Consider the following 27172-nt stretch of genomic DNA (forward strand, 5'->3'; position numbering starts at 1 on the left):
TACGATACGCAGAAGTGAGGGTGGAGCTTAAAATTTGTAGTTGGGAGGAAAACATTTTTCCGTTTGGCATAAGTATAAGACATGATGTGTCCTCTAAGGACAGCTTTAGCTGCCCCCCAAAAGATTAGCGAGTCTGAATGTTGGTCTTCTTTATCCAGAGTATAATTGAGCCAAGATTGTTTGAGATGGAGCAAAAAGTCAGTGGAATGGCATAGTTAGGCTGGGAACCGCCAACTCGGGGCAGTGCGAGGAGATAAGCTCGATTGGATATGAAGAGATATAGGGGCGTGGTCAGAGATAATGATGTTGTCAATGGATGTGTAAGTAACTTTGGGGAGGAGGTTGGCACTAGTAAAAATGTAGTCAATCCTAGAGTGAGAAGAGTGGGGATGGGAGTAAAAGGAATAGTCTTTTTGGGTGGGATGGAGTATTCGCCAGGGGTCTAGGAGATTGATTTGGGTACAGAAGGAGGAGAGCAGGTGAGTGAGAGGTGTAGAAGTAGCTACACTTACCCTGGATTTGTCCATGGATGGGTCGATGACCAAGTTGAAGTCCCCACCAACTATCAAATTCTGACCTCCCCAGGAGATAAGGGTCGAGAGAATATCTGCAAAAAAGGAATCCGGTCAGGTATTGGGCGCATAGAGGTTGAGGAGGGTGTAAACAGTATTTTGGATACATACATCTACTAGCAAAAATCTACCCTCTGGGTCATGCTGTTTTCTAAGAACTAAATGTTGTAAGTTGGCGTGAAGCAAAATTGCCACCCCTCTAGATTTAGAATGGTAAGGTGACGATATACAATTCCCTATCCACAGGGCATGCAGGGTGTGTCTAGGATCATCCAACCAGTGCGTCTCTTGCAAGAATGTAATCTGAGGAGACATGCGTTTTAGGTGAGACAGCACCTTTTTTCTTTTGATCGGGTGATTGAGGCCCTCTACATTCCAGGATACAAAGCGGAGCAATGTAGCAGCTGGATCATCATCTACAGGGGGTTTTGTGTGGGAGTTAGAGGTCATACTATCCAACTCCCATTGGGAAAAATATCATAAAAGAAACGTGAAAGGTAAAGTAGGGTCCCAGCGAGCGGGGGGAGGTGTTCTCCAGTGGGGGGAAGGGAACCCGGCCTAGGCAGACACAGTTAACAAAACAGAAAAACAACAACAAAGATCATTTCAAACAATAAAAACCAAAACAACTGGAGGCAGGCATGAGTGTGGAGTAGTCACGCTTCGTGTAGCCTGCATGCGAGACCCAAATAGAGATCAACTAGTAGGAAGGACGAAATATTGCCTGGCCTCGTCTGGATCTTCAAAGAATCTCGGCCGACCATCCTCAAAGACTCTAAGACGAGCTGGATATAGCAGAGAGAATTTAACCTTTTTGTCAAAGAGATGCTTGCAGATGGGGGCAAAGTCCTTGCGTTTCGCTGCCACTAGAGCTGAGAAGTCCTGAAAGGTGAGAAGGCGCTCTCCATTGATCGACAAACTAGCAGACTTGCGGTAATGGTCTAAAAGTCTTGTTTTGTCCGCATAGTTTAGGACTCCTAACCGGGCGTGGGCGGCCCAATGGGCTTTTCCGCTCCGGTCCCAGCCTGTGGGCCCTTTCAATGACAAGAGGGACCCCTTTTAGATTCATGGACAGCTGCTCTGGGATCTTATGAATTCAAAATTGGGAAAAAACCTGCCGCGCCCTCTTAACTGTTGCGAAAGATATGTAGAAGGAGATGTCACACAATCTCCAAGGGGGCAAATGGACAGAAAGAAGTACTACTACCTTAACGCGCTGTACAACACAATATAACAAAAAAGCATACAAGTGTGATAACAATGTCCCAACAGTAGGTAAATAAAAATAAATGTCCCAAATAATGGAGGGGTCTTTGATCTTGGAAAGAGGTATTCAAGCAAGAAAGTTCCTGAAAGCAGAGAGGAGTTTCACGGGGTACACACCGTACTCACGTTGACGAAGGATGGTCAATGTTCATAAAGGTTTCTTTTCCCATCAGAAATTCATTAAATGGATATCCATGGAGAAGGGGTTCCTCAGAACCTGGTGTATAATTTCCTCGGAAATACAAATGATAGGGAAACTGATGGTGTAGTAATCCTCAACAAATATGAGGAGGTAAATGATAGAGGAAACTGAATTTATTCTGAACAGTGAGGAGAAATTTGGCGTACCGAACTTACGTTGGTACGTGCATAAATCCTCATATAAAGATATCTTTAGTGAAAAATTCAAAGGAAGGGATATCCTAAGGAGCAGAAGTGAAGGATTTTTTTCTGGGTACACACCGTACTCACGTGGATTCAGGGTAATAGAAGCTCATAAAGGTATCTTTTTCCGTTCGATGTTTCGTCTCGTCTGGGAGGAGCTATATTTATATAAATAAGATAGGCTAAACCAGTGATATCCTCGATAAAGGGCGTGCAGCCCGAAACGCGTTGGGAGCAATCTACGGTCCGTGCACTCTCAGCTATACAGAGCACACAGAAGAAAAAACATCCTCCCGTCCGCCTTACAAGCCGGGATCCCGAGCGGCCGCAGCAGCACAGCACGGCACAAAGGAGACGGGGCTAAAACAAGCAGCGGTTGCGGAGAAGAAACACTTAACCGCCTGGAGTCAAGATCCCGTCCCACCACAAGGTGGGTAGTATAGGGAAAGATAGGGTTTCTACTATCCCGTACAGCAGAGATTTTCAACCTTTTACAACTCGCGGCACACTGAACATGAATTAAATATTGCCAAGGCACACTCAAATATAATGGTGATGCATGATGCACTTGCGTGTCCTAGGATGTCATGTCGCAGCTTCTCCATAGATAACAACTGAGCCACATCTGAGAAAGCCTGTAGAGCCCAACACTGCCTGGGCCCAAAATTAGAACTGTCGCTGCAACCACTAACCCCATCAGTATTGATTGTTCCATGGCGTCAGTAGCATCAAAACACTGACGGGACTGGCTCTGCTTCTATGGCGGCACACCTAGAGACTGCTCAGGGCACACTAGTGTGCCACGGCACAGTGGTTAAAAAAACACTGCCGTACAGAGACATTAGCGGGACAAGGAGCTGGCAGCACAGAAATCCCGCAGGACCGAAAAATAAACACAAAAGGGGCTGTAAACATTTACTAATCCCCTTTTATTTTTTTACAGGTATTGCACTACAGTATTGCAACATTCAGTTGTTGCAAAACAAAATTATACATTGTTACAAGCGCCTTGTCTTTAACACACTGTTAGTATCCAAGGAGCTAGTCCACGCCCATTAAAGGTCTTAAAGTGTCCATGTCTCCTGCGGAGCCCGTCTATATCCCATGGTCCTTACGGAGTCCCCAGCATTCTCTACGGACTAGAAGAAAAATATTTACCGGTAGGTTTAAAATCTTATTATTCCCTCAGTCCAAGGTCTATCTTCCATGGAAACAATGGCTGTATGGACAGAGCAATCTGATACTGTATGTTTTAGGACACTATAGGAATTTGTATTTCTGGCTGTAATACAGTTGAGTGTAAGAATTATTTGCTATTTTTTTGTCACAGTATGACCTTTATTAACAAATGCATCTTCTACCGTATTGACGTATGCATCGTTGATGCATCCATTAATAAATGCCATAGCGTATTCTAAATATTGAAATATGCAATTTGACTTTGACACATGTTACATCGATATCCTGCTCAGCTCTGTGTCCCAGCTACACACAGTGTAGTGACCATAGAATGTTTCTTTCCCATGATCCTCTCTGGCTCACAGGATGCAGCCGTTCTCTCTTTGTGCCTCATCTGAATCTAAAGCAGCACTAATATTACATGTAAATCACATGGTGTTTTGCAGTGAATATTATTGCAGCTTTAAAAATCCAGGTCCTAACCACTAAGAAGCTTCATATATCTAGCCCAGTCTTCATACTGTGCAGCAGTAAATGAGCATGAGGTAGACTAGACCTGGACAACCTGTGACTCTCCAGCCATTGTAGATCTACAAACCACCATGCATTGCCAGAGAGCTTGACAGGAAATGCTGGGATTTCCACTTGACCTCTTTAAAGGTTTGATAAATACCTGAGGGCAATATTACACACCTTGGCTGGCAAATATACACCATATATAGTCCCAGAGGCTATATAGGTGTAAAAAAATACCCCTGCCAGAGTTTCAAAAACGCGGGAGAAGTCCACCGAAAAAGGGGCGGGGCTATCTCTCTCAGCACACTGGCGCCATTTCTCCCTCACAGCTCCGCTGGAAGGAAGCTCCCTGGCTCTCCCCTGCAGTCTACAAGCTACAGAAGGGTAAAAAAAGAGAGGGGGGGCACTAAATTTAGGCGCAATATATATTATATAGCAGCTATAAGGGGATATAATTCAGTTAGTCCCTGTATTATATAGCGCTCTGGTGTGTGCTGGCATACTCTCTCTCTGTCTCCCCAAAGGGCTTTGTGGGGTCCTGTCCTCTGTCAGAGCATTCCCTGTGTGTGTGCGGTGTGTCGGTACGGCTGTGTCGACATGTTTGATGAGGAGACTTATGTGGAGGCGGAGCAGATGCCTATAAATGTGATGTCACCCCCTGCGGGGCAGACACCTGAGTGGATGGATTTGTGGAAGGAATTACGTGAAAGTGTTGACTCCTTACATAGAAAATGTGACGACATGCCAAATGCGGGACAGCCGGCTTCTCAGCTCGTGCCTGCCCAAGCGTCTCAAAGGCCATCAGGGGCTCTAAAGCGCCCGCTACCTCAGATGGCAGACACAGATGTCGACACGGATACTGATACCAGTGTCGACGACGAAGAGACTAATGTAATGTCCAATAGGGCCACTCGTTACATGATTGAGGCAATGAAAAATGTGTTACACATTTCTGATATTACCCCAGGTACCACAAAAAAGGGTATTATGTTTGGGGAGAAAAAACTACCAGTGGTTTTTCCCCCTTCTGAAGAATTAAATGAAGTGTGTGAAGTAGCGTGGGCTTCCCCCGAAAAAAAATTGGTAATTTCTAAAAAGTTACTAATGGCGTACCCTTTCCCGCCAGAGGATAGGTGACGTTGGGAGACACCCCCTAGGGTGGATAAAGCGCTCACGCGCTTGTCAAAGAAGGTGGCACTACCGTCTCCGTATACGGCCGCCCTAAAGGAGCCTGCTGATAGAAAGCAGGAGGCGATCCTGAAGTCTGTGTATACACAGTCAGTTATTATACTGAGACCAGCTATTGCTTCAGCATGGATGTGCAGTGCTGCAGCTGCGTGGTCAGATTCCCTATCGGAACATATTGACACCCTAGACAGGGACACTATATTGCTAACCATAGAGCATATAAAAGACGCAGTCTTATACATGAGAGATGCACAGAGGGATATTTGCCGGCTGGCATCTAAAATAAGTGCAATGTCCATTTCTGCCAGGAGAGGGTTATGGACTCGGCAGTGGACAGGGGATGCAGATTCTAAAAGGCACATGGAAGTTTTGCCTTATAAGGGTGAGGAGTTATTCGGGGATGGTCTCTCAGACCTAGTTTCCACAGCAACAGCTGGGAAGTCAGCATTTTTGCCCTATGTTCCCTCACAGCCTAAGAAAGCACCGTATTATCAGGTACAGTCCTTTCGGCCCCAGAAAAGCAGGCGGGGAAAAGGCGCGTCATTTTTTCCCCTACCCCAGAGGCAGAGGTAGGGGAAAAAAGCTGCAACAGACAGCCGGTTCCCAGGAGCAAAAGCCCTCCCCGCTTCCTCCCAAGTCCGCCGCATGACGGTGGGGCTCCACAAGCGGAGCCAGGTACGGTGGGGGGCCGGCTCAAAAATTTCAGCAATCAGTGGGCTCGCTCACGGGTGGATCCCTGGATCCTTCAAGTTGTATCTCAGGGGTACAAGCTGGAATTCGAGTCGTCTTCCCCCCCCCCCCCCCCCGCCGTTTCCTCAAATCTGCCTTGCCGACAACTCTCTCAGGCAGGGAGGCTGTGCTAGAGGCAATTCACAAGCTGTATTCCCAGCAGGTGATAGTCAAGGTGCCCCTACTTCAACAAGGACGGGGTTACTATTCCACAATGTTTGTGGTACCGAAACCGGACTGTTCGGTGAGACCCATTTTAAATTTGAAATCCTTGAACACATATATAAAAAAATTCAAGTTCAAGATGGAATCGCTCAGGGCGGTTATTGCAAGCCTGGAAGAGGGGGATTACATGGTATCCCTGGACATCAAGGATGCTTACCTACATGTCCCCATTTACCATCCTCACCAGGAGTACCTCAGATTTGTGGTACAGGATTGTCATTACCAATTTCAGACGTTGCCGTTCGGTCTGTCCACGGCACCGAGGGTATTTACCAAGGTAATGGCCGAAATGATGATACTCCTTCGAAAAAAGGGAGTTTTAATTATCCCATACTTGGACGATCTCCTAATAAAGGCGAGATCCAAGGAGCAGTTGTTGGTGGGGGTAGCACTATCTCAGGAAGTGTTACGTCAGCACGGTTGGATTCTAAATATTCCAAAGTCACAGCTGGTCCCTACGACGCGTCTACTGTTCCTGGGGATGGTTCTGGACACAGACCAGAAAAAAGTGTTTCTCCCGGAGGTGAAAGCCAAGGAGCTGTCATCTCTAGTCAGAGGCCTCCTGAAACCAAAACAGGTCTCGGTGCATCACTGCACGCGAGTCCTGGGAAAGATGGCAGCTTCTTACGAAGCAATTCCATTCGGCAAGTTCCATGCAAGAACTTTTCAGTGGGACCTGTTGGACAAGTGGTCCGGATCGCATCTTCAGATGCATCGGTTGATAACCCTGTCTCCAAGGACCAGGGTGTCTCTGTTGTGGTGGCTGCAGAGTGCTCATCTTCAAGAGGACTGCAGATTCGGAATACAGGACTGGGTCCTAGTGACCAAACCAGCCGGTACTGATTCAGTCAGACAACATCACGGCAGTCGCCCATGTAAACCGACAGGGCGGCACAAGAAGCAGGATGGCGATGATAGAAGCCACAAAGATTCTCCGATGGGCGGAAAATCACGTGTTAGCACTGTCAGCAGTGTTCATTCCGGGTGTGGACAACTGGGAAGCAGACTTCCTCAGCAGGCACGACCTCCACCCGGGAGAGTGGGGACTTCATCCAGAAGTCTTCCAAATGCTGGTAAACCGTTGGGAAAGGCCACAAGTGGACATGATGGCGTCCCGCCTCAACAAAAAGCTAAAAAGATATTGCGCTAGGTCAAGAGACCCCCAGGCGATAGCTGTGGATGCTCTAGTGACACCATGGGTGTACCAGTCGGTTTAGGTGCTCCCTCCTCTACCTCTCATACCAAAGGTAGGTACTGAGAATAATAAGAAGGAGAGGAGTAAGAACGATACTCGTGGTTCCGGATTGGCCAAGAAGAGCTTGGTACCCAGAACTTCAAGAAATGATCTCAGAGGACCCATGGCCTCTGCCGCTCAGACAGGACCTGCTGCAGCAGGGACCCTGTCTGTTCCAAGACTTACCGCGGCTGCGTTTGACGGCATGGTGGTTGAACACCGGATCCTAAAAGAAAAGGGCATTCCGGAGGAAGTCATTCCTACGCTCATTAAAGCCAGGAAAGATGTAACCGCAAAACATTATCACCGCATATGGAGAAAATATGTGGCGTGGTGTGAGGCCAGGAAGGCCTCAACGGAAGAATTTCAGCTGGGTCGATTTCTGCACTTCTTACAGTCAGGGGTGACTATGGGCCTAAAATTGGGTTCCATTAAGGTCCAGATTTCGGCTCTGTCGATTTTATTCCAAAAAGAACTGGCTTCACTGCCTGAAGTTCAGACATTTGTTAAGGGAGTGCTGCATATTCAGCCTCCTTTTGTGCCTCCAGTGGTACCTTGGGACCTCAACGTGGTGTTGGGTTTCCTAAAGTCACATTGGTTTGAGCCACTTAAAACCGTGGATTTAAAATATCTCACGTGGAAAGTGGTCATGCTTTTGGCCTTGGCTTCGGCCAGGCGTGTGTCAGAATTGGCAGCTTTGTCATGTAAAAGCCCCTATCTGATTTTCCATATGGATAGGGCAGAATTGAGGACTCGTCCCCAGTTTCTGCCTAAGGTGGTATCAGCCTTTCACTTGAATCAGCCTATCGTGGTGCCTGCGGCTACTAGGGACTTGGAGGACTCCAAGTTACTGGACGTAGTCAGGGCCTTGAAAATTTATGTTTCCAGGACGGCTGGAGTCAGGAAGACTGACTCGCTATTTATCCTGTATGCACCCAACAAGCTGGGTGGTCCTGCTTTGAAGCAGACTATTGCTCGCTGGATTTGTAGCACAATTCAGCTGGCGCATTCTGCGGCTGGCCTGCCACATCCTAAATCTGTAAAAGCCCATTCCACAAGGAAGGTGTGCTCTTCTTGGGCAGCTGCCCGAGGGGTCTCGGCTTTACAACTTTGCCGAGCTGCTACTTGGTCAGGGGCAAACACGTTTGCTAAATTCTACAAATTTGATACCCTGGCTGAGGAGGACCTTGAGTTCTCTCATTCGGTGCTGCAGAGTCATCCGCACTCTCCCGCCCGTTTTGGAGCTTTGGTATAATCCCCATGGTCCTTACGGAGTCCCAGCATCCACTTAGGACGTCAGAGATAATAAGATTTTACTCACCGGTAAATCTATTTCTCGTAGTCCGTTGTGGATGCTGGGCGCCCATCCCAAGTGCGGACTGTCTGCAATACCTGTATATAGTTATTGTTAAACTAAAGGGTTATTGTTGAGCCATCTGTTGAGAGGCTCAGTTATATTTCATACTGTTAACTGGGTATAGTATCACGAGTTATACGGTGTGATTGGTGTGGCTGGTATGAGTCTTACCCGGGATTCAAAATCCTTCCTTATTGTGTCAGCTCTTCCGGGCACAGTATCCTAACTGAGGTCTGGAGGAGGGTCATAGTGGGAGGAGCCAGTGCACACCAGGTAGTCCTAAAGCTTTCTTTAGTTGTGCCCAGTCTCCTGCGGAGCCGCTATTCCCCATGGTCCTTACGGAGTCCCAGCATCCACTACGGACTATGAGAAATAGATTTACCGGTGAGTAAAATCTTATTTTATGGCAAGAGCTGTAGAAGATGTGCTATATACTTCCCAATGTATATGTTGGAAACAGTAACACACATTTGTAACATAAACTCATCTTGTATATAATGCATAAATAATTATTAAAAAACATTTCCATATAGCTATAGTTTAATTTAGGTTAGTTTATTGATGTCTCTCATTACACAGGATTACACAGTTGTGAAGAAGACATCTGGTGAGTGTGTTACACCCAGTAGCCATTCCTGTGTGTCAGGAAGACGGAGCAGGACCCAGAGCCCCATCACAGTATCCCCACTTCACTCACTGATACATGAGAGAGACAATGAGCAGAAGATCCTGGAACTCACAAACAAGATCATTCAGCTGCTGACTGGAGAGGTGACTGCTGGGAATGGGACATTATACAGTAACACCAGGGGAGGTGTCTGGGTGATGACTGTGTCATTGTGTGTGTCAGGTTCCTATAAGGTGTCAGGATGTCACTGTCTATCTCTCCATGGAGGAGTGGGAGTATGTAGAGAGACACAAGGGTCTGTATGAGGATGTGTTGGTGGAGAATTGCCAGACCCTCATACCACTGGGTAAGAGGAGACTTTGATTTATTGTAAATGACAAGACATTTGAAGGCCTACACATACGCATCTTTTGATAATCATACCTAAAGCACTGTGTGTCTCCTACAGATGGGTCCAGTAACAGAGATACCCCAGAGAGATGTCCTTGTCCTCTTCATTCACAGGACTGTACAGAGGAGAATCACAGGACCCCACAGGAGGATCAGGTAGATGAATTTATGGTTTCCCAAAATACCTAAGTGACTATCACTATATTATCTATAGAGAAGCTGTGTGTGTGTATTTTCTACTTAATGTAAATTAATTCAATCTGAGAAATGTAACTGTTAGATTTTGCTTTGTGGGTTATTTAGGGTGACGGTCTGACTGATATTAAGGTAGAAGATATGGAGGGAGAAGAAGAGATGTATGTGAGGGGTGATCAGCAGTGTAAGGAGGAGGAAATCCCTACAGATATCAGCTCAGGTGAGTAATAATCACTTTATTACAGAACATAGTCACATTATTATTATCCTTTATTTATATGGCGCCACAAGGGATCCGCAGCACCCATTACACAGCACATAATCAAATGAGCAAACAAGAAAACAGCACTTACAGTTCAAGACAATATAGGACAGGTAAAGAAAACCCGGGGTTAGGTGCCATCAAAGGGAGTATGGAGTATAAGATAGTGTAAGTAAGAAAAGGAATGGCACATGAGGAAAGAAGTCCCTGCTTTTGTGAGCTTACAGTCTAAAAGGTGAGGGGCTAACAGACTGGGGTGACACAGAAGGGGTAGACAGTGAGCATAGACAAGAGAGTTAGGAGGAGAGTTGGCTAGCTTTGGTGAAGAAGTGGGTCTTGAGAGCCCGTTTGAAGTTTTGTAGAGAGGTGGAGAGTCGGATGGGGAGAGGTAGAACATTCCAGAGATAGGGAGCAGCACGTGCAAAATCTTGTAGGTAGGAGTGGGAGAAGGTAATCCGTTGGCAGGAGAGACGGCGTGCATTAGCAGAGCAAAGAGGACGGGTGGGAATGTAAAGGGAGATAAGGTCAGAGATGTAAGAGGGAGAAGAGTCGGTGAGGGCTTTGTAGGTGAGTGTGAGAAGCTTGAATTGGATTCTGAATGGGAATGTTAGCCAGTGAAGGTCCTGCAAGAGAGGGGATGTGGATGTAGTACGTTTAATGAGGAAGATGAGACGGGCCGCAGCATTGAGGATAGAGTGGAGTGGAGAGAGGCATTTTTGAGGGAGGCCAGATAGGAGGAGACTGCAATAGTCTAATCTGGAGATGACCAGTGAGTGGATGAGGGTTTTAGTAGCATCCTGGGTGAGAAAGGGTCTCTTCCTGGAGATGTCTTTGAGTTGGAAATGACAGGTTTGTGAGTGTTACTGAATGTGTGGTTTGAAGGAATTGTAATAAAGTATTAGCACAGTATAATTAAACATCATAGACACTGTCACGATCCTAGGCACGGCGATTCCCCAGATACGCCAATCTGCGAATCCCTGCCACGTGACACCTTTTTTTTAAATTCAATTCTTTTTTTATTGATTTTCAGTTTTTACTTAAACAAAAACACAAAGAAAAAACAGCGCAACTCACATCAGAACCCCACCCAGGAAATACGCAGATTCCCATGTCCAGTAGGGACCAATTATCACACTTATCATAGTAAACCGGTGCAGGCCTAACCTCCGAATCGTAAATTATAAGTTAGAATCAATATCACATGGTAGCATATAACTTGTATAACAATGTGCCGTGCATAATCCTCTACGGCCACACTTCTTAAATATTGAGCTAAACGCAGAGCTACAGCGCTGACACGGGAACAGGATTGGCTGACCGCGGGCGCCAGGGGACAACGCAAACAACAAGAGGCAGTTCACCCGATATAGAACTAAGGTACCCACCCACTCTAACCCCCGTTGTATGTCTAGATGTTCCGGGTCCTAGAGAGCGGGGACTCAAGCCAGCGACCCCACAGGTCCTGATATTTATTCTCCGCTTTTCTAGCTAAGTATACATATTTCTCATGAGAGACTGTATCATTTACAAGTGAGACCCAGGACCGTAATGTGGGCGCATCCCTGGCTAGCCAAAGCCTAGCGATGCACACCTTGGCCAGACCACACAGATTAATTACATAACGTCTGGCAGGGGGGTCCAGGGCATCCTCCTCCACAGCAGATAGCACACATGTCATCGGGGAGCATATAGACGAGGGAATACCTGTTGACACCAGGGCGTCAGTAACACCCGACCAGAATACGACTACCTTAGGACACAGCCAAATAATGTGCCAAAAGTCCGCATCCAGAGTATCACACTGGAGGAGTGGGTACCCCCTATATGTCGCAACCGCACTGGTGTCATATATACTCTGTGTATTATAAACAGTTGAATTTGTTGATATCTAGTGGTGGTAGTGGATAATCGTGGAGAGCATAAAGCACCCTCCCATATCTCATCAGAGATGGCGCCCAAGTGAGATTCCCACCTGTTCCTGAGAAGGGACAACGGGTCAGAATAGTGATATCGAAGCATACTTGCATAAATGTTGGACACCAGATGTCCACTTCCCAGGGACTGCAGGAGAGACTTGGCCGGGGAGTCGGCAATCGTCGGAGGAGCTTAGGGAAATTGTGCGTTAAGTGCATGTCTCAACTGCAGGTATCGGTAGAAATGTGAAGAGGGTATACTGTAATCCCGCTGAAGCTGCAGGAAGGACCTCAGTATACCATCGCTATATAAGTGTCCCAGGGACGTCACTCCCCACCTCCCCCACACCGTCCCAGTCCGCAGCGAAGCCAGTTCTGGGAAGCCGAGGGCATTGTCCAGAGGAGTATCCGGGTCAATACCCTGGCCCAATAGGATAACATGTACTTGTTTCCATATGAGGACGGCCTGTCTAATTATAGGGATCTTGGACAAGTTAGGGTTCCCACACAAAAGCATCTGTAATGGAGAGCCGTCAGGGTAGACCCGGAAAAGCATTTGGGAGTGTATAGTGAGAGCATCCGGGGCATTCACCCACTCCCTTATATGTGCCAACTGCGCGGCATAATAGTAAAATCGAAAGATAGGGAGAGCTAAGCCTCCCAGCACCTTCGGCCTGGACAGAACGTCAAGTCTCAACCGCGCTCTCCTGCTGGCCCATATCAAAGAAGAGAGCAAACTGTCAATCTGTCGAAATAGCTTCAAGTTAATATATATAGGGGACTGCTGAAGGACATAAAGGAGTTTAGGCAAGTATACCATTTTTACCAAGTTGACCCTGCCGGTAACAGTCAGGAGCAGAGACCCCCAAACCCTGACCCTCGAGCGTAGATAACCCATCAGCGGCATGATATTAAGGGAAACATAGGTACAAGGGTCATTCGATACCCATATACCCAGGTATTTGAAAGAATCTACCCATTTAAGGGGGGTTTGAATCACGGGGGCTTCCGAGACTGGGCCGCAAAGCGGAGTAATGGTGGATTTGTCCCAGTTAATTTTGAGCCCGGAGAAACGTCCATAGTCAGTTATTAAGTCAAGGAGTTTAGGTAAGGAGGAAACTGAATCGTCCACAAAGAGCAACAGGTCATCAGCGTATAACGCTATCCTGTCTTCTTTTGCGCCGACCCTAATACCCACAAAATCCTGAGAAGCCCTAATCAAACATGCCAGTGGCTCAATAGCAATGGCAAACAGAGTTGGAGACAAAGGGCAGCCCTGCCTCGTTCCCCTGGTTAGGGGGAAGGAGTCCGAAACAAACCCGTTCACCGAGACTCTGGCCATGGGCTGAAAGTATAACAATTTAACATACCGTATATACTCGAGTATAAGCCGACTTTTTCAGCACGTTTTTTTGTGCTGAAAAAGTCCCCTCGGCTTATACCCGAGTCAGTGGAAGGAGGGACACGGAGGGCACAGCGCGCGGCTCTCCTGTGTCCCTCCTGCGTCTCCGTCTCCGGCAGCGTGTGTGTGTGTTAAATGAACTGCCCGCTCGTGAGCGCTGATTGGCTCACGAACCGGCACTTCATTTAACACATACACGCCGCCGGAGACGCAGGAGGGACACAGGAGAGCCGCGCGCTGTGCCCTCCGTGTCCCTCCTTCAGAAGACAACGCGGGAGCGATGGAGGGTAAGTAACCTTCCTGACACTGTGGGGCATATCTGGCAGCATGGGGGCACATCTGGCACAGTGGGGCATATCTGGCAGCATAGGGGTACATCTGGCACTGTGGGGCATATCTGGCAGCATGGGGGCACATCTGGCACAGTGGGGCATATCTGGCAGCATGGGGGCATATCTGGCAGCATTGGGGTACATCTGGCACTGTGGGGCATATCTGGCAGCATGATGGCATATCTGGCAGCATGATGGCATATCTGGCAGCATGAGGGCATATCTGGCAGCATGAGGGCATATCTGGCAGCATGAGGGCATATCTGGCACTGTGGGGCATATCTGGCACCATGAGGGCATATCTGGCACTGTGGGGCATATCTGGCAGCATGAGGGCATATCTGTCACTGTGGGGCATATCTGGCAGCATGAGGGCATATCTGGCAGCATCAGGGCATATCTGGCACTGTGGGGGCATATCTGGCAGTATGAGGGCATATCTGGCACTGAGGGCTGTGTACGGCTACAGCTGCATTTCCCCCCCTAGGCTTATACTCGAGTCAATGAGTTTTCCCATGTTTTTGTGGTAAAATTAGGTGCCTCGGCTTATATTCGGGTCGACTTATACTCGAGTATATACGGTAATTGATAAAGTTGGGGCCCACACCAAACCTACTCATAGCCTCCCAGAGGAAGGCCCACTCCACTGAATCAAAGGCCTTTGCGGCATCTAAGGAGGCTATAACGGCAGAACAGTCCTCCTCCTGAGAAACCTGAAAATGAGCAGGCGCCTCAAATTCACAGCAGTGGACTTGCCAGGCATGAAGCCCGTTTGGTCAGGGTGAATAATTTGGGAGATAACCTGGCCGAGTCTGGAAGCTAAAACCTTGGCCAGGATTTTAATATCCGTGGGCAACAGGGAAATAGGACGGTAGGATTCAACCTTCCTGGGGTCCTTATCTGGCTTGGAAATTACTATAATCAAAGCCTCCGCCATAGACGGGGGAAGCACATTTTGGGCAAAAATTGCATTGAACAACTCAAGCAACTGAGGGGCAAAGAATTTTGTATATTTCTTATACAGTTCTGACGGGATGCCATCAAGGCCAGGGGCCTTACCATTGGGGGAGGCAGAGATCACAGTCTCAATCTCCTCCATCGACAAAGGAGCGTCTAGAAGGGCCCTGGCCTCACTGGAGATACGGGGCAAGTGGACTCCATCCAAGTAGTCACATAGCTCCAGCGGGGAACAGGTCAACCCAGAACTATATAGTGCCTGATAGTATGAGACAAATTCCGCCACGATCTGGGGGGTGCGGTCCAGCATAGACCCAGCTGAATCTAAAATCTCCACTACAGTATGAGAGGACGATCACCCCTTGCAAGATTGGCCAAATAAGAACCTGGTCTATCCCCAGTAGCATACTGGACATGCGAGGAGAAGAGAAGTCTGTGCTGGGTTTTCTCCCACAGGTAATCATTCCATTCACCCTGCGCATGAAGCCACATCAACTTAGAGGCATCCAAGCCATTCCGCACATACGTCAACTCTGAAGCAACCACCCGGGCCTCCAATTCAGACTCATGTTTCTTAAAGGAGGATTTAAGACTCCCCACCCGCTTAATCAATGTTCCTCTCAAGAAAGCCTTGAAAGTGTCCCATAACAGAGACACATCCATGGTGTCATCATGCATAACGAAGAATTCTAACCAGCTAGCCTCCAAATCAGATCCCTCGCCCATATGCGTCAGCCAGAAGGGATTAAATTTCCACACTGCCTGGCCTCGCTGGCAGTTTAAGTCAATATGTAACGATATTGGGGAGTGATCCGAGATACCCCATGTCTCATATTTAACATTTTGAACTTTGGGCAAAAGCTCCCGGGACAGAAGAGCCAAATCTATCCTAGAGAAAGAAGAGTGAGAGCGTGAAAAACATGAGTATTGCCTCAAATCAGGATTCCTCAATCTCCAGGGGTCAATCAGACCCAACTCCGACACAGTGTCTGCAAATGGGGAATGCTTGGGCCGTGGGTTGGAGGACGCCCCGGACAACCTATCCAAGTCGCGATTTAAAACGTTGTTGGCCACGTGACACCTTTACTGGATACCTGTACGCGTGCGTCAATTTCACACAAAATCACTGCCACCAGCCAAAGTACAAATATTTAGGGTATGACCCAAGACAAACTTATGGCTTTTGCCTGCACCTAGAATTATTAATATTTTGGTAACGCCTCTTTCAGAGAGTTGGGTTGGATACACAACAGAAACCAGATCTAAAATTAGATTATTTAATTCAAGTAAAACACTTCAAAGCTTATGTTACAAAAAAAAGATAGTAACAAGAATATAATGATAAAAAGTCAAAGTCACAGCAGAAAGACAACTTCAAGAAAATAAAAATAGGAAGATAAACCCACCGATCCTAGCACGCATGCACAGTAGAACGATGAGGTAAAGTGAAGCCGCTTCGGATATATCGGAACATTACAGAGCCAGAATGTTCTCCTGACCCACTTCTTTGATAATGGACAACTTACACTCTGAGGGTCTCCTATTTAAAAAAAACATGCTGCCCCGTCAACCCCCCTCCCTCTGGAGTGTTACTGTTCCAGAAGCCAGAGAAGGTATTGAGTGTCATCTCATACTGGGCTTCCCGGTTACTCTCTCAAGGGCGAATGGCCTTATCTTCTTCTCCTTTGAAGCACTGGCCATGGTTCTTGTGTAAACAAATGACACAGAGCAGGAAGGGCTTAACACCTCTCTGGCCCTAGCTATGGTTCTGGGGTAATTAAACTAAACTAAATTTCACACCTAAACAGTCAGTGTGCCTCTGAGTTCTGTGGTTACAATGAAATGCCAGCTGATCAATCAAGCTTCAACCATTTAACATGCAAAGACAGTTATCACATACTGGTACATTGATACATCAATTGGAATAATACAAATTTCAATCATGCCCATTTCGATATAACCCAGATGCGTTGGCATCACATCCATTGATACATCACTCGGATATCCTGGTATCATCTATATTGATATCATACTACTTATTAACAGGCTTTCTCTAACGTCCTAGTGGATGCTGGGTACTCCGTAAGGACCATGGGGTATAGACGGGCTCCGCAGGAGACTGGGCACTCTTAAAAGAAAGATTAGGTACTATATCTGGTGTGCACTGGCTCCTCCCTCCATGCCCCTCCTCCAGACCTCAGTTAGTATTTGTGCCCGGCCAGAACTGGATGCACCCTAGGGGCTCTCCTGAGCTTCCTAGAAAAGAAACTATTTGTTAGGTTTTTTATTTTCAGTGAGATCTGCTGGCAACAGACTCACTGCTTCGTGGGACTGAGGGGAGAGAAGCGAACCTACCTGCTTGCAGCTAGCTTGGGCTTCTAAGGCTACTGGACACCATTAGCTCCAGAGGGATCGAACACAGGCCCAGCCTCGGTCGTCTGGTCCTGGAGCCGCGCCGCCGTCCCCCTCGCAGAGCCAGAAGAACGAAGAGAAGTGGAAAAGCGGCGGCTGAAGACTCCGGTCTTCATTAAGGTAGAGCACAGCACTGCAGCTGTGCGCCATTGCTCCCTCTGCACACCACACACTCCGGTCACTGATGGGTGCAGGGCGCTGGGGGGGGGCGCCCTGGGCAGCAATTAGAGTACCTTACATGGCTAAATAGCACATAATACAGTTATTAAACTGTATATGTGCATAATCCCCCGCCATAAAACATATAAAAAAGCGGAAGAAGTCCGCCGATAAAGGTGCGGGGCTATCTTCCTCAGCACACCAGCGCCATTTTCTCTTCACAGCTCCGCTGGAAGAACGCTCCCCAGGCTCTCCCCTGCAATTCCAAACTTCTAGGGTAAAAAAGAGAGGGGGGGGCACATAAATTTAGGCGCAAATTGTGTATAATAGCAGCTTTTCGGAAAAATCACTCAGTATACTGTGATATATAGCGCTGTGGTGTGTGCTGGCATACTCTCTCTCTGTCTCCCCTAAGGACTTAGTGGGGTCCTGTCCTCAGTCAGAGCATTCCCTGTGTGTGTGCGGTGTGTCGGTACGGCTGTGTCGACATATTTGATGAGGAAGCTTATGTGGAGGCGGAGCAGGTGCCGATAAGTGTGATGTCACCCCCTGCGGGGCAGACACCAGAGTGGGTGAATATGTGGAAGGTATTACACGACAGTGTCAACTCCTTGCATAAAAGGTTCGATGACATAACAGCTGTGGGACAGCCGGCTTCTCAGCCAGTGCCTGCCCAGGCGTCTCAAAGACCATCAGGGGCTCAAAAACGCCCGCTACCTCAGATGGCAGACACAGATGTCGACACAGAGTCTGACTCCAGTGTCGACGAGGACGAGACTAATGTACATTCCACTAGGGCCACCCGTTGCATGATTACGGCAATGAAAAATGTGTTGCACATTTCTGATATTAACCCAGGTACCACTAAAAAGGGTATTATGTTTGGGGAGAAAAAGCAACCAGTGGTTTTTCCCCCATCAGATGAGTTGAATGAAGTGTGTGAAGAAGCGTGGGTTCCCCCGATAAGAAACTAGTGATTTCTAAAAAGTTACTGATGGCGTACCCTTTCCCGCCAGAGGACAGGTTACATTGGGAGACATCCCCTAGGGTGGATAAAGCGCTCACACGCTTGTCAAAAAAGGTGGCACTGCCATCTCAGGATACGGCCGCCTTAAAGGAGCCTGCGGATAGAAAGCAGGAGGCTATCCGGAAGTCTGTATATACACACTCAGGTACTATACTGAGACCTCCAATTGCTTCAGCTTGGATGTTTAGTGCTGCAGCAGCTTGGTCCGATACCCTGTCAGATAATATTGATACCCTCGACAGGGATACGATTTTGCTAACCATAGAGCATATTAAAGACGTAGTCTTATATATGAGAGATGCACAGAGGGATATTTGCCGGCTGGCATCTAGAATTAATGCAATGTCCATTTCTGCCAGGAGAGTATTATGGACTCGGCAGTGGACAGGTGATGCGGATTCTAAAAGGCACATGGAGGTTTTGCCTTACAAGGGTGAGGAATTATTTGGGGATGGTCTCTCGGACCTCGTTTCCACAGCAACAGCTGGGAAGTCGACATTTTTACCTCAGGTTCCCTCACAGCCTAAGAAAGCACCGTATTATCAGGTACAGTCCTTTCGGCCCCAGAAAGGCAAGCGGGTCAGAGGCGCCAGTTCCCAGGATCAAAAATCTTCCCCCGCTTCCTCTAAGTCCACCGCATGACGCTTGGGCTCCACAGGCGGAGCCAGGTGCGGTGGGGGCGCGTCTCCGGAACTTCAGCGACAAGTGGGTTCGCTCACAGGTGGATCCCTGGGTTCTGCAAGTAGTATCACAGGGATACAAGCTGGAGTTCGAGGCGACTCCCCCTCGCCGTTACCTCAAATCAGCCTTGCCTGCTGCTCTCAGAGAAAGGGAGGTAGTACTGGCGGCGATTCACAAGCTGTATCTTCAGCAGGTGATAATCAAGGTACCCCTCTTTCAACAGGGACAGGGTTACTATTCCACAATGTTTGTGGTATCGAAACCAGACGGTTCGGTGAGACCCATTCTAAATTTGAAATCCTTGAACATTTATATAAAAAAGTTCAAGTTCAAGATGGAATCGCTCAGGGCGGTTATTGCAAGCCTGGAAGAGGGGGATTTTATGGTGTCGCTGGACATCAAGGATGCTTACTTGCATGTCCCCATTTACCCACCTCACCAGGAGTACCTCAGGTTTGTGGTACAGGACTGTCATTACCAATTCCAGACGTTGCCGTTTGGTCTCCCCACGGCACCGAGAATATTTACCAAGGTAATGGCTGAAATGATGATACTCCTTCGGAAGAAGGGAGTTATAATTATCCCGTACTTGGACGATCTCCTTATAAAGACGAGGTCCAGAGAGCAGTTGTTGGTCAGCGTAGCACTCTCTCAGGAAGTGTTGCAACAGCACGGCTGGATTCTGAATATCCCAAAGTCACAGCTGATTCCTGCGAAGCGTCTGCTGTTCTTGGGCATGATTCTGGACACAGAACAGAAGGTGTTTCTCCCGGAGGAGAAGGCCCAGGAATTATCATCTCTGGTCAGGGACCTCCTGAAACCAAAGCAGGTGTCGGTGCATCACTGCACGCGAGTCCTGGGAAAGATGGTAGCTTCTTATGAAGCAATTCCCTTCGGCAGATTCCATGCAAGGATTTTTCAGTGGGATCTGTTAGACAGGTGGTCCGGATCGCATCTCCAGATGAATCGGTTGATCACCCTGTCCCCGAGGGCCAGGGTGTTTCTGCTGTGGTGGCTGCAGAGTGCTCATCTGCTCGAAGGCCGCAGATTCGGCATACAGGATTGGGTCCTGGTGACCACAGATGCAAGCCTCCGAGGTTGGGGGGCAGTCACCCAGGGAAGAAACTTCCAAGGACAATGGTCGAGTCAGGAAACTTTCCTACACATAAATATTCTGGAACTAAGGGCCATTTACAACGCCCTGAGTCAAGCAGAACCCCTGCTTCAAAACCAACCAGTTCTGATTCAGTCAGACAACATCACGGCAGTCGCCCATGTAAATCGACAGGGCGGCACAAGAAGCAGGATGGCAATGGCAGAAGCCACAAGGATTCTTCGATGGGCGGAGAATCACGTGCTAGCACTGTCAGCAGTGTTCATTCCGGGAGTGGACAACTGGGAAGCAGACTTCCTCAGCAGACACGACCTCCACCCGGGAGAGTGGGGACTTCATCCAGAAGTCTTCAAGCTGATTGTAAATCGCTGGGAAAGGCCACAGGTGGACATGATGGCGTCCCGCCTCAACAAAAAGCTAAAAATATATTGCGCCAGGTCAAGGGACCCTCAGGCGATAGCTGTGGACGCTCTAGTGACACCGTGGGTGTACCAGTCGGTGTATGTGTTCCCTCCTCTTCCTCTCATACCCAAGGTACTGAGGATAATAAGAAAAAGGGGAGTAAGAACTATACTCATTGTTCCGGATTGGCCAAGAAGGACTTGGTACCCAGAACTTAAAGAGATGCTCACAGAGGACCCATGGCCTCTGCCTCTCAGACAGGACCTGTTGCAGCAGGGGCCCTGTCTGTTCCAAGACTTACCGCGGCTGCGTTTGACGGCATGGCGGTTTAACGCCGGATCCTAAAGGAAAAGGGCATTCCGGATGAAGTCATTCCTACGCTGATAAAAGCTAGGAAGGATGTGACAGCAAAACATTATCACCGCATATGGCGAAAATATGTTGCTTGGTGTGAGGCCAAGAAGGCCCCAACGGAAGAATTTCAGCTGGGTCGATTTCTGCACTTCCTACAGTGAGGAGTGACTATGGGCCTTAAATTGGGTTCCATAAAAGTCCAGATTTCGGCCCTGTCTATTTTCTTTCAAAAAGAACTGGCTTCACTGCCTGAAGTTCAAACGTTTGTTAAGGGAGTGCTCCATATTCAGCCCCCTTTTGTGCCTCCAGTGGCACCTTGGGATCTCAACATTGTGTTGGATTTCCTAAAATCACATTGGTTTGAGCCACTTAAAACCGGGGAGCTAAAATATCTCACGTGGAAAGTGGTCATGCTATATTGGCCTTGGCCTTGGCTTCGGCCAGGTGTGTGTCAGAATTGGCAGCTTTGTCGTGCAAAAGCCCATATCTGATTTTACATATGGACAGGGCAGAATTGAGGACTCGTCCCCAGTTTCTCCCAAAGGTGGTATCAGCTTTTCATTTGAACTAACCTATTGTGGTGCCTGCGGCTACTCAGGACTTGGAGGATTCCAAGTTGCTGGACGTAGTCCGGGCCCTAAAAATCTATGTTTCCAGGACAGCTGGAGTCAGAAAAACTGACTCGCTATTTATCCTGCATGCACCCAACAAGATGGGTGCTCCTGCTTCATAGCAGACTATTGCTCGCTGGATCTGTAGCACGATTCAACTTGCACATTCTGCGGCTGGACTGCCGCATCCTAAATCAGTAAAAGCCCATTCCACAAGGAAAGTGGGCTCATCTTGGGCGGCTGCCCGAGGGGTCTCGGCTTTACAACTTTGCCGAGCTGCTACTTGGTCGGGTTCAAACACATTTGCAAAATTCTATAAGTTTGATACCCTGGCTGAGGAGGACCTTGAGTTTGCTCATACGGTGCTGCAGAGTCATCCGCACTCTCCCGCCCGTTTGGGAGCTTTGATGTATAATCCCCATGGTCCTTACGGTGTACCCAGCATCCACTAGGACGTCAGAGAAAATAAGAATTTACTCACCGGTAATTCTATTTCTCGTAGTCCGTAGTGGATGCTGGGCAAGTGCGGACTCTCTGCAATACGTGTTATTGCTTAACTAAAGGGTTATTGTTATGAGCCATCTGTTAATGAGGCTCATTTGTTGTTCATACTGTTAACTGGGTATAGTTATCACAAGTTGTACGGTGTGATTGGTGTGGCTGGCATGAGTCTTACCCTGGATTCCAAATCCTTTCCTTGTAATGTCATCTCTTGGGCACAGTTTCCCTAACTGAGGTCTGGAGGAGGGGCATAGAGGGAGGAGCCAGTGCACACCAGATATGGGTGGTCATTCAGAGTTGTTTGCTCGCAAGCTGCTTTTAGCAGCATTGCGCACTCTAAGCCGCCGCCTAATGGGAGTGAATCTTAGCATAGTGAAATTGCGAACGAAAGATTCGCAATATTGCGATAAGACATCTCTGTGCAGTTTCTGAGTAGCTCGACACTTACTCGGCATCTGCGATCAGTTCAGTGCTTGTCGTTCCAGGTTTGACGTCACAAACACACCCAGCGTTCGCCAAGACACTCCTCCGTTTCTCCAGCCACTCCCGCGTTTTTCACAGAAACGGTAGCGTTTTTTCCCACACGCCCATAAAACGGCCTGTTTCCGCCCAGAAACACCCACTTCCTGTCAATCACACTCCGATCGCCTGAGCGAAGAAAAAGCCGTGAGTAAAAATCCTAACTTCTTAGCAAATTTACTTGGCGCAGTCGCAGTGCGGACATTGCGCATGCGCACTAAGCGGAAAATCGCTGCGATGCGATGAAATTTACCGAGCGAACAACTCGGAATGACCGCCATAGTACCTAATCTTTCTTTTAAGAGTGCCCAGTCTCCTGCGGAGCCCGCTATTCCCCATGGTCCTTACGGAGTACCCAGCATCCACTACGGACTACGAGAAATAGAATTACCGGTGAGTAAATTCTTAATTATTCCTACTTGAAATAGCCTGGATCATGACACCTCCCCCTCTAAGATCAGCATGGGAGCAGTGGCACGTCACGCCGAAGTCTCCTATGACCTTTTCACACAGGGTTTATACATAACCACACACAGGGCATTTGCAGACATTGATCAATACAATATTATTTGCAGTTATGCACATTCTGACGCCAGAGTGGCGTCCAATCATGACAGACTCCCTAATAGTATTATTATTATTATTATTTTCTCTTACGTCCTAGAGGATGCTGGGGACTCCGTAAGGACCATGGGGTATAGACGGGCTCCGCAGAAGACATGGGCACTTTAAAGACTTTAGACTAGAATGGGTGTGCACTGGCTCCTCCCTCTATGCCCCTCCTCCAGACCTCAGTTAGATCCTGTGCCCAGAGGAGACTGGGTGCATTGCAGGGGAGCTCTCCTGAGTTTCTCTGTAAAATACTTTTTGTTAGGTTTTTTATTTTCAGGGAGCACTGCTGGCAACAGGCTCCCTGCATCGTGGGACTGAGGGGAGAGAAGCAGACCTACTTAAATGATAGGCCCTGCTTCTTAGGCTACTGGACACCATTAGCTCCAGAGGGTCGGAACGCAGGTCTCACCGTCGCCGTTCATCCCAGAGCTGCGCCGCCGTCCTCCTCACAGAGCCGGAAGATAGATTTCCACAGCTACCGCTGGTAAATCTATTTTTTTGCCTTATGTTCCCCCACAGCAAAAGAAAACTCCACAATATCAGAGGCAGTCCTTTCGGTCGCATAAGTCCAGAAGAGGGCGGGGCTCTTCCTTCCTCGCCAGAGGTAAGGGTAGAGGGAACAGAATGCCTGTTACGGCTAGTTCCCAGGAGCAGAAGTCCTCCCCGGCTTCTACTAAATCCACCGTATGATGCTGGGGCTCCACTGAGGGAGTCCACGCCGATGGGGTCACGCCTTCGAGTCTTCAGCCACGTCTGGGTTCCGTCGGACGTGGATCCTTGGGCGATGGAGATGGTATCCCTAGGCTACAAGCTGGAGTTCGAAGACGTGCCTCCTTGCCGATTTTTCAAATCGGCTTTACCAGCTTCTTCCCCAGAAAGGGAGATAGTTTTAACTGCGATTCAAAAACTGTGTCAACAACAAGTGATTGTCAAGGCTCCCCTAGTTCAACAGGGGAAGGGGTACTATTCAACCCGGTTTGTGGTCCCGAAACCGGATGGCTCAGTCAGACCCATGCTAAATTTAAAATCCCTAAACCTGTACTTGAAAAGGTTCAAATTCAAGATGGAATCACTCAGAGCTGTTATTTCCAGCCTGGAAGGGGAGGATTTTATGGTGTCACTAAACATAAAGGAGCATACCTTCATGTCCCCATATATCCTCCTCATCAGGCGTACCTGAGATTCGCTGTACAGGACTATCATTGCCAGTTTCAGACGTTGCCGTTTGGGCTTTCCACGGCACCGAGGATTTTCACCAAGGTAATGGCCGAAATGATGGTACTCCTGCGCAGGCAGGGAGTCACAATTATCCCGTACTTAGACAATCTCCTGACAAAAGCAAGATCGGGAGATCAATTGCAGAAAAGTGTGTCGCTCTCCCTGAGAGTGCTGCAGCAGCATGGCGGATTCTAAGTCTACCAAAGTCACAGTTGTTTCCAACGACTCGGCTATTTTTCTTAGGAATGAGTCTGGGGACAGAACAAAAGAGGGTTTATCTCCCGATGGAAAAAGCCCAGGAACTCCAGAACATGGTCAGAGAATTTAAGTGGGACCTTCTGGACAAGTGGTCGGGGTCCCGTTTACAAATACATCAGAAAATAAGCCTGTCCCCCAGGGCCAGGGTGTGTCTCCTGTGGTGGCTGCAGACTGCTCACCTTCCAGAGGGTTGCAGGTTCGGCATTCAAGACTGAGTTCTGGTGACCACGGTCGCAAGCCTCCGAGGATGGGGAGCAGTCACACAAGGAGGAAAATTTCAGGGACTATGGTCAAGCCAGGAGTCTTGTTTACACATCAACATACTGAAATGAAGGGCCATATACAACGGCCTACGACAAGCGGCGAATCTTCTTCGCGACCTACCGGTTCTGATTCAATCAGACAACATTACAGCCGTGGCTCATGTAAACCGCCAAGGCGGGATAATGAGCAGAGTGGCAAGGGCGGAAGCCACCAGGATTCTTCGCTGGGCGGAAAATCATGTAAGCGCTTTGTCAGCAGTCTTCATTCCTGAAGTGGACAACTGGGAAGCAGACTTCCTCAGCAGACACGTTCTCCATCCAGGAGAGTGGAGACTTCATCAAGACGTTTTGGCAGAGATAACGAGTCTTTGGGGACTTCCTCAAATAGACATGATGGCGTCACGCCTCAACAAGAAGCTTCGTAGGTATTGGGCCAGGTCAACGGACCCTCAGGCAGTATCGGTAGACGCCCTGGGGACACCATGAGTGTTTCAGTCGGTCTATGCGTTCCCTCCTCTTCTTTTCATCTAAAAAAGATTGAGAATCATAAGACAAAAAAATAGTGCAGACAATACTCATTGTTTCCAGATTGGCCTCGAAGGGCCTGGTATTCAGATCTTCAGGAGATGCTCACGGAAGATCCAGGGCCTCTTCCTCTCAGGGAGGACCTGTTGCAGCAGGGGCCCTGCATGTTCCAAGACTTACCGTGGTTACGTTTGACATCATGGCGGTTGAACACCGAATCCTAGCTGGGAAAGGTATTCCGGAGGAAGTCATCCCTACTCTGATAAAGGCTAGGGAAGGAGGTGTCGGCGAAGCATTATCACCGTATCTGGAGAAAGTATGTATCTTGGTGTGAGGCCAAGAATGCTCCTACGAACGATTTCCATCTGGGCCGTTTTCTCCATTTTCTACTAACAGGAGTGGATATGGGCCTGAAGTTAGGCTACATTAAGGTACAGATTTCGGCCCTGTCTATGTTCTTTCAGAAGGAATTGGCTTCTCTACCAGAAGTCCAGACTTTTGTAAAGGGAGTGCTACACATACAGCCTCCTTTTGTGCCCCCAGTGGCACCATGGGACCTTTAACATAGTGTTACAGTTCCTAAAATCTCACTGGTTTGGGCCTCTTCAAACAGTTGAATTAAAATCTCTCACTTGGAAAGTGGTCATGTTGTTGGTCGTGGCATCTGCAAGGCGGATGTCCGAATTGGTGGCTTTGTCTCACAAAAGCCCCTATCTGATTTTCCATGTGAATAGAGCAGAATTAAGGACTCGTCCTCAATTTTTGCCTAAGGTGGTTTCATCGTTTCATATGAACCAACCTATAGTGGTGCCTGTGGCTACGGGAGACTTGGAGGATTCCAAGTTCCGGGAGGTAGTCAGGGCCTTACAAATTTACGTAGCCAGGGCGGCTTGGATTAGGAAAATAGAGGCACTGTTGTCCTGTATGCAGCCAACAAGGTTGGCGTTTCTGCTTCTAAGCAGACTATTGCTCGCTGGATCTGTAACACGATTCAACAGGGTCATTCTACGGCTGGATTGCCGTTACCAAATGCGGTAAAGGTCCATTCCACTAGGAAGGTGGGCTCTTCTTGGGCGGCTGCCCGAGGCGTCTCGGCTTTACACCTTTGCCGAGCAGCTACTTGGTCGGGGTTCAAACACCTTTGCAAAATTCTACAAGTTTGATACCCTGGCTGATGAGGACCTCATGTTGCTCAAACGATGCTGCAGAGTCATCCGCACTCTCCCGCCCAGTTTGGAGCTTTGGTATAATCCCCATGGTCCTTACGGAGTCCCCAGCAATCCTCTAGGACGTAAGCGAAAATAAGATTTTAAACCTACCGGTAAATCTTTTTCTCCTAGTCCGTAGAGGATGCTGGGCGCCTGTCCCAGTGCGGACTTAAGTCTGCCTTACTTTTATATAGTTATTGCTTACATAAGGGTTATGTTACAGTTAAGATCAGTCGTTGGCTGATACTGTTTTGTTCATACTGTTAACTGATTGCGTATATTCCAGGTTATACGGTGTGGATGGTGTGGGCTGGTATGAATCTTGCTCTTAGATTAACAAAAATCCTTTCCTTGTACTGTCCGTCTCCGGGCACAGTTTCTCTAACTGAGGTCTGGAGGAGGGGCATAGAGGAGGAGCCAGTGCAAACCCATTCTAGTCTAAAGTCTTTAGAGTGCCCATGTCCCCTGCGGAGCCCGTCTATACCCCATGGTCCTTACAGAGTCCCCAGCATCCTCTACGGACTAGGAGAAAAAGATTTACCGGTAGGTTTAAAATCTTATTATTATTATTCTTAA

The 27172-nt window shown here is 48.1% G+C and overlaps 1 protein-coding gene across 5 annotated transcripts in view; it reads left to right on the top strand.

Annotated features, from left to right (window-relative positions):
* Window positions 1–27172, top strand: part of LOC135057050 (zinc finger protein 883-like) — a 74496-nt gene that overhangs the window by 43530 nt on the left and 3794 nt on the right. For all 5 annotated transcript variants that reach the window (XM_063962926.1, XM_063962925.1, XM_063962929.1 and 2 more), the window contains 4 exons: window positions 9230–9421; window positions 9501–9624; window positions 9727–9824; window positions 9972–10083. In XM_063962926.1, the coding sequence (XP_063818996.1) occupies window positions 9230–9421; window positions 9501–9624; window positions 9727–9824; window positions 9972–10083 (526 nt within the window). The remainder of the gene's footprint in view (window positions 1–9229; window positions 9422–9500; window positions 9625–9726; window positions 9825–9971; window positions 10084–27172) is intronic.

Source organism: Pseudophryne corroboree, chromosome 3, assembly GCF_028390025.1.
Source record: "Pseudophryne corroboree isolate aPseCor3 chromosome 3, aPseCor3.hap2, whole genome shotgun sequence".
NCBI classification, from domain to species: Eukaryota; Metazoa; Chordata; class Amphibia; order Anura; family Myobatrachidae; genus Pseudophryne; species Pseudophryne corroboree.